Raw genomic sequence first — 19,033 nt, 5'->3', positions numbered from 1 at the left:
GAACCCAAATTTAAGCAGATTAAAGGGCTCAAGTGTTATAAATGTGGCCGTCCAGGTCAAATTCAAAAGTACTGTAGAATGAAAGGTAATCTTTCCAGATCACCCTCACCTGCTTCTTCTGTTTCTTCAGCTGTATCTAGTAGTAATAAAACATCTTCTAAGTGTAAGAACAAACCCAAGTTGAGTAAAGGTAAAAATAATTCCCATGCACAGTCCCATTTTATAGCTCAAGCTAATGTTAACAATTTGGAAGAAAATGATGATAGTTGGATTTTTGATACAGCTGCATCTCATCATTTTTGAAAAATCGTGAATTGTTTGATACTTTTTCGCCTGTGAAAAATGAGAATATGCTAGTAGCTATTAATGGGGTAACTTTTCCAATTCATGGGAAGGGTACTGTTAAAATGAAATTTGGGGATACGGTTATTTTGCTTAAAGATGTGTTATACTCACCTGAACTGAGACGAAATTTAATATCTGGACCTAGAGTGGATATCAATGAAGCAAGATTTTATGGTAAAAATGGGCAAATTAAAGTTACTGATGATGAAAATGAAACTTTGTACAAAGCTAAGTTGATAGGAAGTAACTATCATGTATTCCCGAAAATAATCAAAAAGGGGGGCAAATCTGTAAAATTTGAGGCATCCACAGTTCAGCATAACAATAGTGAATTATGGCATGGTCAGTTTGGTCATATAAATTATGGTGCTATTGTCAGGACTAGTAAGAGACATTTAGTTCGAGGTCTTCCTGTGTTAAAGCACTCACCTAATTTGTTTTGTGAACATTGCCAAATCAATAAACAAAGTCGAATCTCCTATAGACCCTTAGAAGGTATTCAAGTAAAGAGACCGCTTGAAAGGGTTTTTTCTGATGTATGGAGACCTATTAACATTCCAGGTAGGAATGGTGAACGTTATTTCGTTTCCTTTATTGACGAATATTCTCGTTATGTGGTAGTATACCCCATTGTGGAGAAAAGTCAGGTATTTGAAGTATTTGAAAGGCATATAGGACATGCGGAAAGATCTTTGAACCTTAAGTTGAAATACTTTAGGACTGACAATGGGCGAGAATATGATAATGATCAATTCAGGTCATATTGTAATAAAAATGGTGTAAAGCACGAATTTACAGATGTCTACACTCCAGAACAGAACGGAGTTTGTGAGAGATTTAATCAGACAGCTCTCAATAATGTACGTGCAATTTTACACGATAGTGGAATGAGTTCCGAATTTTGGTCAGATGTAGTAATGTGTTTTGCATATTCATTTAATAGAATTTGTCATAAGGGCCAAGATAGAACCCCATTCGAATTATACACTAAGCGGAAACCATCAGTACGTCATCTTAAAGCATTTGGAACGATTGCCTATGTGGGAATTCCAAAGGCTAAAAGAAATTCTAAACTTGATCCAAAGGCAACGAAGGGCCGATTGATTGGGTACAGTGTATGAACAAAAGGGTACAAGATTTGGTTGTAAAATGAGCAAAAGATAGTAGAAACCCTAAATGCTACTTTTAAAGAGTCAATTGGAATGCAGAAAAGTGGCAGTGGAGCTGTACTGGGCACCCTTTTTGATTTGGAATCTGAAGAAAGGGTAGAGTTCCAATCTACTGATACTCCAGTTGGCTATTTTTCTGAAATAGAGGAAAGAACCGATACCAATGTACCTTCTTCTACAATTGGTACTGACACTCAATCTACATTGAGACAAGTAACTTGGCTTCGTAAACCTGTTCCAAGGCCAGACGGCACTCGTACGGATGTGTATTATTTTGAGAGGGGGGTCTAATCAAAGACTACGATCACCAAATGATGTAGAAAGGTATTGCACTGAACATAATATTCAGTATGATCCTACCTTGTTTGATTTCAAGGGAAGCAATACTTATAGTGGTGAAATCGACCCAACTGGTACTCCTTCAACGTCATATACCCGAGATAGCTGACTAGAGGTTTCAATTCCAAACACTTATAACCAGGCAATGAAATCCACAGAAAAGCTTAATTGGATAGAGGCAATGGAAGAGGAAATGGCCAACATGCGAAAGCATAAGGTATGGCATCTTGTTCCACTTCCTAAAGACAAGACTCCACTAGGTTGCAGGTGGATTTTCAACATTAAACGTGACGAATTTGGAAACATTGTTCGTTTTAAAGCTTGTTTAGTGGCTCAGGGTTATCGGCAAATTAAATACGATACCTATGATGAAACCTACTCGCCTGTAGTCAACTTTTCAGTAATAAGGCTCTTTTTCTCCCTTTTAGTTGCACACCTTGGATGGGCAAATATACAATGCGACGTAAAAAGTGCCTATCTCTACGCTCCTTTATCAGAGGAAATTTATATGTCCCAACCTCAGGGTTTTGTAGAGCGAGATAAAGAAACTTTTGTATGTCGTTTAGATAGAGCCTTGTATGGTTTGCATCAGAGTGGGCGATTATGGTACTACAAGTTGGATAGAACACTATGTAACCTAGGGTTTATCAAGTTTGAGTGGTGCAATTGTGTCTATCGTTTTAAAGATTTTGTCATTTTGTTGGTTTATGTTGATGATATAGTTATGTTTGGAAAAAGTGAAGTTCAGGCTAAAAGAATATTAAAAGTCCTGAGTTCACATTTCGATTTGAAAATTTTAGGTAAAACAAGAAAGCTTCTGGGTGTGGAATTTGAATATGAGAACAATAGTGTTTTAATTCATCAGCAATTATATATAGAAGACATAGTTGATCAATTTAAGTCTCTTAAAATACAAATTACTTCCCTTCCAATAGTTAAAAGTGTGAAATACTCAAAGTCTCAAAGTCCCAGTACACAAGAAGAAACAACTGAAATGATGAATTATCCTTATAGAAATGTTTTGGGATGTCTCTTGTTTCTTTGCAATCGTACTCGTCCGGATATAGCTTATGCTGTTAATATATTTTCTCAGTTCCAAAGCAATCCTGGTAAGTTTCACTAGGAAGGATTACTTAAACTTTTAGGGTACATTTCCAATACCAGACAGCACAAACTTAAACTGGTATGCAAGGAACTGAAGCTCAATATATATTCAGATTCGGATTTTGCTTCAAGCAGGGATGATATGGTGTCTATTGGTGGACAAATAGCTTTGTTGGGAGAATCACCTGTATCTTGGCGTACATTTAAAGAAAGGGGAGTGAGTTTGTCTACTATGGAGGCTGAATTTATCTTCATGACTGAATCAGCAAAAGAATTAGTTTAGTTTAAAAACATCTTGGATGAATGCATTCAGTTTAAGATTGCGAGTAACTACGTTTCAAGACCAATATTGTTTGCTGATAATATGGCTGCTATATGTTTTACAAAATCACCCATTGAAAACTCGAGGACAAAACATATAGATGTGAAACTATTTTTCATTCGTGATCTATTGAACAGGGAAATTTTTGATTTAAAATATGTCCCAAGTAAAGATAATCTGGCTGATCCTATGACAAAACCACTGACTAAGTATAACCTGATAAGATTTTGTGGAACAATTTTCATATGAAATTTGTTTTATGTGTATTTGAATTAAGAGTTTTGTTTTATTTGAAACTAATATGTTATAAGTCATATTATGATGGATATTAGGTAAACGTAAAACTGTATAGTGTAGAATGTTGTATGAATGACCAGGGCCCTGGGTAAATGTATTGAGTGTATGATCATACATATGTCTTTGTATTGTTTTGTAACATGTTGGACTTTCTTGCTACGGTAAAATTTTTGAATAATGGGATAAGATGTTCCCAAAGGAAAATTTTTTCCTTAAAAATTTCTGAATTGAAGAAATTGTGTTATTTAGTTATTCTTGTTTTGAATTTTGTAAAGATACTGGCATTCAGTTTTTATTTCAGGTCGGAGATGATGATGTGGGGGGCATTTGTTGGAAAATATAGCTTATTTTAAACATTTTACTGCATCATCTCTCCTCCTTGAAATGTTTATTTAGTTTAGTTCTTATTTTAAAGTAATATAGTAGTTACTTCTACTTCTTTTTCTTGCTGCCACTGTTTGCATTGAGAACGGACTGTTTCAACCTAATTGAGATGCAAAAACGAAACGTGATGTTACGTCATCTGAAAAGCCGATTCGTGCCGATAGCTGATTGGTTGCCGTGAGATGACGTCATTCCTACTTCTGCTATAAGTATCTCGCGTCGCTCTGGCTCAACCCCCTTCTAGTTCCTGTTTTCCTGGCACTTGAGTGAGCGGTTTCTAGCCCCTTCAGAAGGATGCATGCAGTCCGGTGAATAAAGTGCCTTGGTTCCGGTTCGCGGGATGGCTGTTCCTGAATAAAGTTCCTTGGTGCCTGTCCGCGGGATGATTGTTCCGGAATGAGTTCCTTGGTTCATATCCATAAGATCCAGAATAAAGTTCCTTGGCTCCAGAGGCTACCATATGAGTGACTGCTGTGGGCGGCATCCATGTTCTTCAATGAAGGCGGCAATTAAAACATGTGAGCGGCGATTCCTCGTGCAAACGGAGTTAGGCCGGTTTTAAGTGTTTTCAAGAACTTGATTTAAATTTCAGATGTTTTTCTCAACCATCGATTATGGACTTATTGAATGTGTAGTCAGCTCCATTTTTAGGCCGCATAATTACTGTTTAGGACATTTTATTTGTACATGGTTTACATTACTTTACTTTTTACCCATTGCTTTACATGGTTTGTATTGAATGCCAGTGTTTTGGAGACCAGGTAAAAATATTATTTGATGAATGATGGTTATATTATATTTTTCCTAGGACTCTGATATTGTTGAAATTTATTTTCTGTGTTTTTATTCTTTATTATATTGTTAATAAATCGGTTAAGTTCAAAACCTTTTATTGTCTTCAATGTCTGCACAACATGATATCTCAGGGAGCTTTTATTGCTACTGCTGCTAAATGTTTAATTTTTTATAAACATTAAACTTTGCTTAAGCATCATAGATCATCAGTTTAAATCTCGTAAGATGGCATGCAGAAATTCTAAAATTAAAAATATGAAACCATAATTTATGAAATAAAGAACAATTATGATCTAAACGGTATCAAAATTTACAAAAAAAAAAAAAAAAAAAGCTTTATTTATTTGTTTACTTTATTAAACATTTCTTTCAATGTAAGTTGTTTAAGTTACTTCATTTTATGTGATAATACTTTCTCTTTAATTCTATAAACAGACATAATTTCTTGCTCAGTTACAAAGTTTCGCTGTTCAAGTCCTGTAATTGCTGTGCCGAGAATACCGACTAACTTGTCAATGGAAATTTTTTTCATTTTCACTAACCTCTCTGTCACCTTCTTCATGTCTTTATCCATTTTTTGCAGCAGTTCCACATTTTGTTTGATGGACATCGAAACATACTTTCGTTTTGTAGATCCTTTGGGAGCTCCAGCACCGGAAATTCTATTTGACATAATTGAAAGTTCAAGTTTACTTTTATAAAATTGCTCTTACAGTTTGCAAAAAATAATAAGCCGGATCCAATTCGAAGATTAAGGATTAACGCAATCATCAACATTAACTGAAATAGATAATTAGATAATTTTAGCTTATGCCGTCCGTTATACATAAAACGCGCACGCGAAAACGTATTCTGTGCTTGCGCACACGCATATGCACAGTCGTAAAGGTCTTACGCGCACGCGTAAACGCCTATGCGCATGTATCAACGCGGCGCATGCGCAGAAAGTTTTTAGCTTTGGGGTCCAGATTCTGGGTGTCCGAATTAACGACTTTTGACTGTATATATATATATATGCACATATGCATGATAAAAAAAGAAACCAAAATTATAAATTAAATTAGCAATAGCCCCGTAATTCTTCATTTTAATTTGTGTATCTCCCCTTTAGTTCTTTAAGTAGAAATTGTTAATAATAATTTTCTCTGGACTGCATCTTTTCAAAATTGTTCTCTTGTTCATTACTGAAGCAGAGGGGCCCCCAAAAAAGATTTTGCCCCGGTCCCCAGTTAGGCTAAGGCGGGCCCTGTTTGCACCCATGCAGGGAAGTCTTCACCAAGTTGTTACTGTCACCATCTTCAATATATTGCAGCTCTTACCAATCATCATAATATTACAGATTTTAGCTAGTATGATAGGTTTTTCCCTGCCTCATGAAATCTCCAATGGAAAAGTATATGCAACTAGTTCACAAGTTCTACACACTTTAATATCCATTAAAAACATTATGCTCATCAATGAAATACCTTTCAGTGAATTGAATCAAACTGGTTTTCAGCATCAATAATGAAAATTATGTTGTGACTAATTTTATAGGCATCTGAAATTTTATTGGGGGGGGGGGAGAAGTGAAAAGTATTTCTCTTCCAGTTTAAAAGCATTATAATTCAGTAGTTTTTAAAAACAATTTTGAATTTATAAATTTTGTGAGTAATTTTAATGTTATTTTTAAATTTAATTTTAATGTTTTTATACTTTTCAATTATTTTGTCATCATAATGAATAAGAAATTTGCTGATTCTTTGATAAAATTCTAAATGTTTACATTATTACCATGACATAATGTAACATTTTTATTCACTAAATGTATAACTTGAGTATACAAGTTATTAGTCTTAATTTTATACAACATTTGAATTTTCGTATATTAATGTTTATATTTTAATTATGTAACACTGAAGAATATTTACAACTACAAATCATAATCCAACAACCATCAACAAGTACTTATGCTGATTCGCTTACAGAGGATCTGCCCATTACTTTACATGGTTTGTTTTGTTACTGAACTATATTGTTACTTTAGCATTTATTAATTTCTATAGTCCATTTTACATTGCTTTACAATAAGAAAAGTAAATTGTTTTACACAAAATAAATATTTATTTTAATAGAATTTCATGAATATGTAAAAGAAAAATTTTGGTTTTATACTGAATACAACAGGTTTACCAAAGACTTTAAAAGAAGGACTAAAAAATTACATTATGATATTCAAACAAATATTCTCAAGAACTGTGAACTTTTACAATTATTTCTTGAAACATTTAGGACTGTCTTTATGAGCTTTTTAAAGAAGTGAATGAGAGTTTGAAGAACTTTAAATGCTTATATTTTAAAAGAAAACTAACTTACAAACTTTTAAAATTAGACTGAAATTTTAAAAAGGTTCTAAAGTTTGCATTTATTGTCAAAAATATTGTATACAAAATTCTGTTAGTTAAAAAAGTTTTAGATAAAAATTTTATGATTTTTCCAAAATTATATTTACATGCACTTGCAAATGTTCTAATGCTTTTTTCTAAAGACTTTTTTATCACTAAGCCTTTTTCTCTTTGAAGGGGGATATGTATGATTAAAAATCTATAAATCAAAATTATAATATAAACTAGCAATAGCCCCATAATTCTTAATTTTAATTTGTGTATCAACAATTCCATTCTAAAAGCAGCAATTGTTTATAATTATTTTTTCTACACTGAATCTTTTCAAGATTAATTCATTCCATCCCTTCTTACGTAATCTTACAAAATAGACACCTTTTATCCAATCACAGATCAAGATACCTTTTGATTACCTCCCACTTTTCTGAATGGACTATTTCAACTTTCCTTGCTCTGTTAGCATGTGTTGCTAATCTCTCTGTATCATCCATTATCTACAGATGTGATAGGCTATACAAAACTGTAAGGTGCATATTGCATTCTGATGTGTGAAGAAGAATCTGTACATCAAGAATGAGTTGGCCAATAAAAAATTAAAATTATGTCTTGTCTTCAGTTACGTCTGTCTTTAAATGCCATCTTTGTATCTATGGAGAAAAGAATTTGCCAAATTGTACCTATACAACTCTCCAATACCAGCAGGTACAGGTAGAAGCTAGGTTAGCACCTCTGTAGTATCACAGGTAATTGAGGTATTGCTGAACCTAGCTAATCGTTAAGCTTTTGCCCCAATTTTGAGGTAGAACAACTTGGGGGGTTTCAAGTTTCTCCTATCTTTTTTCTCCTACCATCAACCTCTCGAGACCTCCATACCCCATGGACACTATATAATTAAAAACATCCCTACCTTCTCTGGGATTCGAACCCGGGTCTATCCGTATGGCAGTCAGTGTCATCAACCACTATACCGGCTGGGAAGCAACATGAGAATCTTTGCGGTTCCCTTTGCAACATGCTATTCACATTACTTATTTTATTATCAGTTCCTGATTGCACTCTATTATAAACTTTTGCTTGCATTCTTTCATTAGGGATCTTCTTGTTAGCACAGTCATTTTATTTGGAAAAGATCTCTACTAATATTTTGCAGTTATTTCATTATCTTGTTTATGCTTTCTCTTGGTCATTTTAGGAGGTTTGTGGTTGGGCGTTTCATGTTATTTTCTTCTGTAAGGCCGCAATTAAATATACGAGGTGTGACACGCACACACACAAAAAGGCTAAGTTGTGTAGCTTGAAAACAGAGTGAAGATGTCAACAACTGTTTTGGTGACGTCCTGCCACACACCTCCTCTATCCATGCAACCAGTTTCGACTTAACTGACCACACCAGTGGGGAATATTGAGTCTTTGAGTAAACACGTGCAACTGCATTCTGCTGGAAAAATGTCTAATGTAAAAACTGAACAGCTAATCAACATCAAGTTTCTTGTGAAACTTAAGGAACCAGCCACAGAGGAAACATTTCAAATGTTAATCGAGGCTTATGGAGATGAAACTTTGTCTCATGCACATGTGTTATAATGGCATAAGCCGTTTTCAGGGGAAGGGACAGTGTGGAAGATGATGAAAGTGCATGGTCACCCAAAAGAGCGGGGTTGAGTGGGTTCCCAGTGGTCAGATTGTTAATGAACACTACCACATTGAAGTACTAAAAATACTTCGTGAAAAAAATTAGGGGAAAAAAAGGCCACAGTTGTGGAGTGATGGATGGCTGTTGCACCAGGACAATGCACCTGCTCACACTGCCCTGTCTGTGAAGCAGTTTCTGACCAGTAAAAACATTACTGTGATGGAGCATCCTCCTTATTCACTTGACTTGGCACCATGCGACTTTTTTTTTTATTTTCTAAAATTAAAACTTACTTAAGGAGAACCCATTTTATCTCAACTGAAGAGGTTCAGGCAAAAATGGAGAATCTCCCGAAGGGGCTTCCAAAAACCTGTTCCACAACTGTTACCAGCAATGGCAGCACCAAATGCAGAAATGTGTGAATATTGAAGGGAACTAACTTTGAAGGCAATAATGTCATGGAGATCTGATTCTGTAAGTACAATGATTTATTGGACCAGTCTTGTTTTTTTTTTTTTTTTTTTTTGTGTCATACCTTGTATAATAGTCGGGATCACCCCTTTCTCCACATATGCATGTATCTGTGCTTGTGATGTTTCTTTTGAGAAAGTATGTTGGACAGGGGCCGTGCCCCATCATATAGTAGTACAGAAATTTGTTGCTATGCAGTTCTTTTGTGTTGATCTTTGGGATTATGTCATGTAGTTTTCTTGCTTGACAGGCAGTGTCCCGTTCCTTCTGCCATAAAGCTTCTCCAATACCAGCAATAAATTATGTCCAATTCATTACAGCACAATCTTCACGATCTTATAGATTATATTACCTCCATGTGTTTTAAGTTGGTGACATGAAATATAAAGCAGCAATTATGGCTTACTGAACACATTTCATTTCTGGAAAAAACAATTCTCTGAAAGCACATTTTTAAAATTATTCTTATTGATTCTTTGATTATAATTATGAAAATACAACTGATGAAACAGCGGTAAGTGGCAACAGGCTAGTAGGTATATCATATACCTAAGATGAAAGTCTGGAACAGATCATAATGATTTGTTTTTATTTAAGCTTTATTGGTAATTTTTAGTTACAAAATTTGAAATCACTGTTAGACAAAACATTACCTAAGTATTTGTATCATTAGTGCTATGCAAGAATCATATGAACAGATTAATATTGAAATGATACAGTTCAGAGAAATTTATTAGAAGCACTTAACTATTTTTAAGATAGAAAGAGGATATAATCAAATTAGAAGAAGTATTATGCAAGTATCTTTGTCAATAACATTATGAAAAAATTAGATTAATTTTGAAATGATAAAGTTAAGTGTAATTTATTATAAACATTTACTATGTTTAAGACAAAAAATAAAATGGAGAGCTAAAGGGCTAAAAGGGCAAATTAAAGTTAGAATTTTGATTTACATATTTTTATACACCCCTCTGACATATATATATATATCTGTCATGTGCCTCCCAAATAAGATGGAAATTTTCAGTAATTTTTAAAAGCTAATGTAATATATATATATATATATAGAGAGAGAGAGAGAGAGAGATAATTATAAATCTAACATACTTGTTCTAAATGGCCATTTATATAAGTTAAAACTCGGTTAACACATTGAAATTCTGCATAACGTGCAATGTTAGATGTTATAAGCAGCTCTACAAGTGAACCTCTAGAGAACATAATCTGAAATAAAAATCTACAATTATACATTCACAATCAAATAAATACAAAGCGTAATATACTGATAATATCCAGTAGATATTCAGAAGAGTTTAGATATAAAGTTTCATTAATTTCTTATAATTTTAATTCAGTAAAAAAAAAAAAAAAAAAAAAAAAACTTCAAATACTAAAATGAGTATGACTAGTATAAAGATCAGATGTCTTTGACTTGGAGGTCCTTTAACTACTTCATGATCAATGAGTTCAATCATATTCCTTGCTTATTTTCCTAAATTTTTGATACTGCTGTTTGCATTATTTACTATTGTTGATGCAAAATCAAGGCAATCATATTGTCCACGCATACAACATATTGCTTTTTATTATATTATGTAACAGATCATAAAGCAAGTCTTTGTTTCTTCTTAATCTATTTGTATAATTATTATTTCACTTCTTTTAGTGAGGTATCATTTATACTATGGATTTAAAATCAAGAAATTTATTCAAAATTAGTGACAAATGTGTAAAACATATTTACAGAAGTAAAGATAAATCACTCAAAGTCAAAATAAAGGGCATTGATTCAGGAATTCATTGTAACATAGTACTGTTAGATTTAGAATAATAGTTTATATAATAATCATATTGTACACTAGTCATACGATGTTAAATTTTCAAAAGAAAAAAAAAAAAAAACTCTGACAATAATTTTTTTTATAGTTGGCAAGTTAACAGATTGATTAAGTAAATGCTAAAAATTGATTAATTACATGACAGAATTTTGCGAAAATTTTCATAAATTGAAAGAAAGTTGAAAAGAAGTTGTTTTTGGCTGCTAATATTTTTTCTGATTAACATATAAACATTCCTCAAAGTCTTGCAATATATTTATAATAAATGACATTATATATTTTAGACCATAATTAGTTTGCATTCATTTAGATACATATGGCCAAACTGGACAAAATATGTATATGCTGCATCTAATTGGACACAAATGACACTTAATGTGCTAATCACATTAATTTCATGTTTGATTTCAAACATTACACTTTTCAATCATTTAAGTCTTACTTTTGATTCATTCTACATAATACTACAACTATTAGTTTTTTCTTAGTTTTTAATAGGCCCATTTTAAAATTTTGCTTGCATATGGCTGTCCCAGAAAAAAAGAAAGAAAATTCAAGATAAATTAATATTTAAAATTTTATTTGAGCAATCCATTGCATAAAGATGACTATAAATATATTTCTACGATTTAAAATATATATATAAAAAAAAAAACCATTGAAATGTTTAGATATAAATTTAACAAATCAATAAAAGTAATCTGTCCTTCACTTCATGTCAAGTCTGTTACCTTGAGATTATTTTACCCACAATTAGTTTGTAAATCTGCCTAAAGGGGGCAGTACATATTCAGAGTAGTCAAGCTTAGCTCGACTAGTTTATCTACCTCAGTAAATATGTCACCTTTATGCAATGCATTGCTCAAATTAAACTTTAATTATTAATTTATCTTGAATTTTCTTTCTTTTCTTCTGGAACAGTAAATGTAAGCAAAATTTGAAAATGGACCAAAAACATTCAACTGAATAAAAAAATAAAATACAAAGTGGATAAAAATGTATGAAAACTAGATTTAAATTTTACATATACAGAAAAATTGCACATTTCCCCATCCATTCCATTATAATTCATGCCTGAAAGTAAATGGTTAAAAATTAAAATGTAATAAAGTTCAGTTTAAAATAATTCAAATGCTCTTCATTAAGTTGCAGACTTCAAGCAAAGTACATGAGCTGATTGAAATGTTTTAAAACTGATTCTTTTATTCAGAATCATATGAATTCATATATCTTGTATTTTTTACTTTATCAAAGTGGTGTCCTTTACAGTAAATTACATCTTTTATAATATTTTATGAGTGAATCAAAAATATCAAACAGCTTCTTTTTTTTCTTTTTTCTTTCTTTTTTTTTTTTTTTTTTTTTTTTTTACATCTCTTTTAGTAATATGGCTATGGCATTTTTCTCTTCATCAAACGACAAGAACCTTCTTCCATGCAATTGCTTTTTCAGTGTTGAGAATGACATCTTCAACTCCAGTGGATTTCTTACCAGAACATATGTATCAATCAGTCACATTTTATGATTTTTGAAGTTCCCATCACTATTGAAGTATTGAAAGTATACCAAAATGCTCTAATATCATGCATATTATAATAAAATCTGTGATCTTAAATACATGCAGGCAAAATACATGATCTGAAAGCCTTTTGTATATACAGTCAAAAGTCTTTAATCCGAACGTTCATAATCCGGAATGATCTATAATCCGGACCTCAAAGATACAAACTTTCTGCGCATGTGCATTCACGCATGCGCATAATACGTTTACACATGCACACAATATGTTTACGTATGCGCATAATACATTTACGCATGCGCTTTTAACGTATAATGGACAATATAAGTTAAGCTAAAATTATCTAATTATCTATTTCAATTAATGTTGCAGATTGCGTCGTTCCTTAATCTTCGAATTGGATCCGGCTTATTATTTTTTGCAGACTGTTAGAGCAATTTTATAAAAGTAAGCTTGAACTTTCAATTATGTCAAAAAGAATTTCCGATTCTGGAGCTGCCAAAGGATCTACAAAGTGAAAACATGTTTCGATGTCCATCAAACAAAAAGGGGAATTGCTGCAAAAAATGGATAAAGGCATATCCTTTGCTTCTCGAACCATTCCGAAATCTGTTTATCAATTTCACGCTGCTCTGGGGGGGGGAGAACGTCACGGCGTGCAATGAACTGGAAGTTGATCTGTCAGCACTATCCTCATCTTCAGGGCAGATGTTTTTATTTTATTCAGCTTATAATTCCTTACTCAATGTAGTATTTCATCTCGATAAACTCCGTCTTTGATATGATTTAAATAAAATTCCTTGTCATTATAAATATTACGAATACACATCGAATAGTTTTCTGGTTGCAATTTTCTAATTTCGACTATGCGTAATGTATGCTTTACGCATGCGTGCGTGGAAAGAAATATTTAATAAAGTAAACAAATAAATAATAAGCTTTTTTTTTTTTTTTTTTTTTTTTTTTTTGGTAAATTTTGATACCCTTTAGATCATAATTGCTCTTTATTTCATAAATTATGGTTTCATATTTTTAATTTTATAATTTTTGCATGCCATCTTACCAGATTTAAATTGATGATCTATAATCAGGAAAAACCGATAATTCGGAATCACCGAAGTCCTGACGAGTTCGGATTAAAGACTTTTGACTGTATATTTTTTACTTATCCTTTTTTCTTTCATTTTATAACTTATACATTGTTGAACTTATGCATTACTCGACTTAACTGGCATTATCATATGCGTGACGTATATTGAATTATTGCATCCCTGAACTAAATTTAATATTATGATAAAGAGTATTGTTTTATGTTAATTTATTATTATGCTAAATTCATTGTTAACCATGTATAATGGCACCTTATTGTGTTATCATTAATCTACTGCTAGGAAGAACTGATAACTGGAAAGGACGATTGAAAAAAAAAAAACCACTGAAAATTCCATTGAACCACTGAAAAGATTTCATTGAAAAGAAATTATTATTAGAAGCACAGGATGATAGTTCTATCAAACTAAATACATTATTTGGCTAAAATTTATTGTATTTATACTATCATTATTAATTTTTTCCATTTTTTCCTGGGGGTTGGACATAAATGTCACACATCTTTACTGCATTAAATAAGGCTAAAAAAGCTTACTATGCAGATTTGCTACACATTGCAGAGCAGGAAATGGCAGACCTTGTTGATTTGCTTTTCTGTTCCTTGCTGACTGAATTTTACATAAAACACTGGTCTCTACAGCCCACATGAAAAGCTTAATCTAAACTTTATTGTATTTGCATTAAATTTATTTTTGAACAGAATTTTATGTTTCTGCAGCAAATATTCTTACTCAATTATGATGCAGTATTCAACTGAATTTGACTCATATTTCTACATATTTTAATTGTAACTGAAAATTATAATTCTGACAACTCTGTAATTTGTAACTGCAAATCTGCCAACTCTGTAAACTGGACTGCAACTCCGTCAACCATGTAAATTGCTACTCTATAAACTCAAAATTATAATTCATGCTTCTATGCATTCTAATTCAAAACTGTGATTCAGTAAATTGCTTTAACTCTCAATAAAAGCAATATAATAGATTTACGGCTGACAGTTTAAAGCAGGATAGCTGCCATTCTTGTGCAGTAAAAGTAAAAGGTTGCTTTTTACTTTGGAGCCTCAGGTTACCATAATTTCCATGTAAAGACTCCCCTTTCCCTTTCCAGTGATAGTAATCCGAGCGATTGTAGTTTAGTTTTTAACAACTGCGAAATTAATTCAGATTTTTAAGATATTAGCTGGATAACATTAAACTTGAAAAAATTATTCAGTATGTAGAATCCTACTTTATATCTTTGATCAGAGATATTAAATCCCTGACACCAATCAGAGATCCAAATAAATACCAATCAGTGAAATCATGCAGTACCTTCCCAATAAATTAATATTTAAAAATTTGAATTAATTTCATTAAGAAACACGAGGAAGTAAAGAACTACCCCAGAAACAAGTAATCCAAGGATCCAAAGATAAAAAGCAACAGCTAGGTAATATAGACCAGTTATGATCTTCCACATAACCAAGTAACAAGAAGCAGAAATTCAGAGGAGTAATTCTCTGTCAGTCATCATCATCAGACTGAGTCTGATGATGACCATTTTTAAAGGAGAGTTATTATTAAATAGCTTTCAATTCTCAATCAATCAATGGAAACATAAAATTTTCATACCAAAGAAATTTACAGATTTGCCATAATATAGAATATCCATCACAATTTATTTAATGCTATTAAAAGGCTGAAAATAGCATAAGGAAAATGTAAATAGAATAAAATATGCATACCTAATACATGAATGGCATTTGTTTCAAATACCTGACTGTAAAACTGGTTTTTAGAAAAAACAGTGGCAATCAATTTCATGAAATACAATCAAGGTAATTACAAATTACACATACACTATGTGAAAACATGAAATAAAATAATAAAACTGCATATGTTTAATATAAAACTAAGATAGAATATCCTAACAACTGAATATAAATACTATACCTTAGGTGCTAAGTCAATATTAAATTTTCTTCGATTTTCTAAAAAGTTGCGTATCGACCACTCTTGCTGCAAATCAACTATGGAAACAGGTTGATTGTCAGCATTATTAGTATCAGGAGAGGAAGTATCATTTTGGCTTGAACTATTAAGAGTTTCTTCACTGTCTGCTTCTGACTGTACACCTATAAAATAAACAGAATATCATCAGAAAGATGGATGCACTTTCCAAAGCATAATAATTTATTTTAATTAATTAATTTTTTATAAATAATTCATCGTAAATTCATTCCACAGATTACATTTCCTTTGAAAAGAATCTTGTTGTTTTTAAACATCACAGAAGTACTCATCCTGTTGACATCAGAATTCACATGATACTTGCAAAAAACAAGATTTTTTAAAACAGAAATTTAATTTGTGGGATAACTATCATAATAAATTTATGATAAATTAATTTTAAAAACTTTTTTAATGGATGAATGAATATCAATGAATTTATGGAAAATTAATTTATCATGAATCCACTTTGATTTCATTTCCATCACTACTGATTTGTATACTAGTATACTGATTTGTATTATATGATAGCCATTGGAAACTAATTACATGTATTAACTATAAACTATTGGATTAAAACTGAATACTAGATAAGTTACATATATTCATGACTATAAAATCTAAATGGTATAAAAGCACTAAAAATATGTTGATCTAGATTTCCTCTAGAGAGCTTGGTTGTAAAAGAAAGAGAATGCCCATCTCCTGGATGCTTTTGGTTGAAAACTGAATCAGACAGATAGCATTTGTGTGCCTTCTATTAATTTAATAAATAAACTCAGGACCAATTTTTAATTTTTAAAAAAATTATTACAATTATTAGTTAGAAAACTACTTTGACAGTTAATAATATTCACTAATTTGATTAGCTTACCTTCAAAATGTGAGAAAACAGTTAAACTGTCTAATTACAGAGAAAAAATCAATGGAAAAAGAAGCAAGCAACAATGATATTGGTAATACTGAAAAGATATTTAAACTGCAACTATTAACATGAATTTTCAGCCACACTCATCATTATCTTCTATTTCCTGTTACTTAAAAAAACTGTTTCAAATGCTATATTTTTATGATGTTTGATCTTTGGAATTTCACACTTTTAAAGGCTCTGCATGGGTATAAGTGTTACAAAATTTATAATATTTAAAAAACATACCCAGTTATCATAATAAACTCAGAGTATGAAGAAAGTGTTTAATGCCAAAACTGTTAATAGCCAGTGGAAACAATAATGTAATCCCAAAAGAAAGCATATACATAGTCAGTAATTATGGCTCAGACAGTAAACAAATATTTAATGAAAATTGTGACTGCAATATTTTGATGAAAAGTGCATAATATATATTGATATTTAACATACACTGCTGGCCATTAAAATTGCTACACCAGGAAAGATAGCAAATGGCAGAATATTATTTACTGCACATATACAGTATAATAAGAAAAAGACATGATTGATTTTGCAAGTGGTTTGGGATACACATCATGCAGAATTCAGTGCACAGAGATACCACCTCTGGCAGCAACTATGGCTGTAATTCAAACTGGGCATTGTGTCAAACTGAGCTTGGATGACAGATATGGGTACTTCATTCCATGTGGCTTAAACTCTATGTTACTAAACATAAATCATAATGGCTGGCAAGCGGCATTTATAAAGTTGTACATCCTACAGTTTCTGCTCTTTTACTGATATCATTTTAATTGAGGTAATGCTAAAATTTTTACACTTAAATTCAAACAAAAATTTTATAGTAATTAATGAAATAGTGATAGTGATAGACAGTGTTGCGAGATCTACTAAATCCAGTTCTAATATGCTACTAGATTGCTTTTATTCTACTTAACTGCCATAACATCATTTTATAATACAGAAAGTATATTCTCCAATTGATTTTTGATATTTAAATTTTTTTTTTGCATACCAGGAAAATTTTGTGACATGTCAAGTTTGGCATGTAAGTGCCAAACTAGTCAGTACTACTTTTCTGTTAAACTGTCAGTACTACTGTCTGTCAAAACTACTGTTCTAGTCAGTAGTTGGGTTAAAGGAACTTAATCTACTTTAAAAAGTTCATCGCATTATTAACTAGATGTTTGAAGGAATAAAGAAAATCTACTAAAGAAAAAGTTTATGCTTTCAAGCTACATATTAAAGTCATATTAATGCATTTTTGGTTATTACATAAAATCTATCTTTTATTTGCCAATTAATTTTATTCCTATTTTATCATTTAATCACCAGTTATGTAAAAGTATATCTTTTTGTATTACAATAAATGTTACTGTTAAAATGATTAAAAAATATTAATATCTCATATAATCATAACTTCCTCTACTGTATGTTAGTTTCACAACAAAATATTTAATACTTTTCCAGTTATAATAATTTATCTAAAACATAATTTTATCAGCATTTAAGCAATTTTCTTAGGTAGAATAATATCAGGAAGCACAAAATGTGCTAAATTGTAATAACATGTTATCATTACATTGCTTTAAGGACAGCAAAATAAAAATGCTTTTCTTCCACTAGCATACAGTTGTTAGCACATGCCCCCCCCCCCAAAAAAAATCTATAAAAATATCATTTATATCTGTTATAAATATGGAAAGATAAATAATTTACATACTATCAGTTGAAGGTGCAACATTAACGGGTTGATCGTCAGATGAGTGGCTGGCTTCACTTTCTGTGTTATTTAAAAGTTCATTAATTTCAGCATTTAAAGTAACTGGAGAACAGGGCTCATCTCTAAAAGAAGGGAGGAAGCCTTTATTTTTTAATTGCAGCCTATCATTTTAAATAAAGCAAACAAAGCGGGAACTGGAAACAAACATATTAAAAGCAAATATAGTTAGATTTATCAAAGTACTGAAATATAATCCTGTAAATTCCCAATCACATGCCAGTATATATTTTACAATAAAAAAAATAACATGTATCTTAGAAATGTTAATATGACAACATTTTCACATGGTAACATTAAAGAACAGATTTAAATTTACTAATTGAATGCAGTTAATGTGTTGATTAATAAATAAAGTACATTAAAAAGAATAAAATCTAAAGTACCATTAAAGAACATAAATAGTAAAATAGACTACAGTTTTTACATTAAAATAAATAAATTTAATTAAAAAAATTATTCACTGCAATTTTATGAACACTTTTAACATACTTACACAGAATACCTTGTTAACTTTTAAATTTGATGTTTGTGTGAAATAGGAAGAATCTAAGAAGAATTTAAGAGGCAATCAACAGAAAACATAAATTGTATCCTTATAAATACTTATGGAAACTAAATTTCAGAACTTCTTTA

General features: G+C 31.3%; 1 protein-coding gene across 8 annotated transcripts in view; it reads right to left on the bottom strand.

The window, feature by feature from the left end:
- Rep (Rab escort protein) overlaps window positions 1-19,033 on the bottom strand; it is a 101,022-nt gene that overhangs the window by 40,255 nt on the left and 41,734 nt on the right. For all 8 annotated transcript variants that reach the window (XM_035366333.2, XM_035366342.2, XM_035366336.2 and 5 more), the window contains 3 exons: window positions 18,341-18,462; window positions 15,651-15,832; window positions 10,354-10,470 (listed from right to left, as the gene is read on the bottom strand). In XM_035366333.2, coding sequence (XP_035222224.1) covers window positions 10,354-10,470; window positions 15,651-15,832; window positions 18,341-18,462 — 421 coding nt within the window. The remainder of the gene's footprint in view (window positions 1-10,353; window positions 10,471-15,650; window positions 15,833-18,340; window positions 18,463-19,033) is intronic.

The sequence above is a fragment of the Stegodyphus dumicola genome, chromosome 2 (assembly GCF_044657685.1).
Source record: "Stegodyphus dumicola isolate Sdum_Otavi_A_Nest chromosome 2, ASM4465768v1".
Lineage (NCBI taxonomy): Eukaryota > Metazoa > Arthropoda > Arachnida > Araneae > Eresidae > Stegodyphus > Stegodyphus dumicola.
Note: the sequence above shows the minus strand (reverse complement) of the source record. Positions and strands in the feature narration are given on the sequence as shown.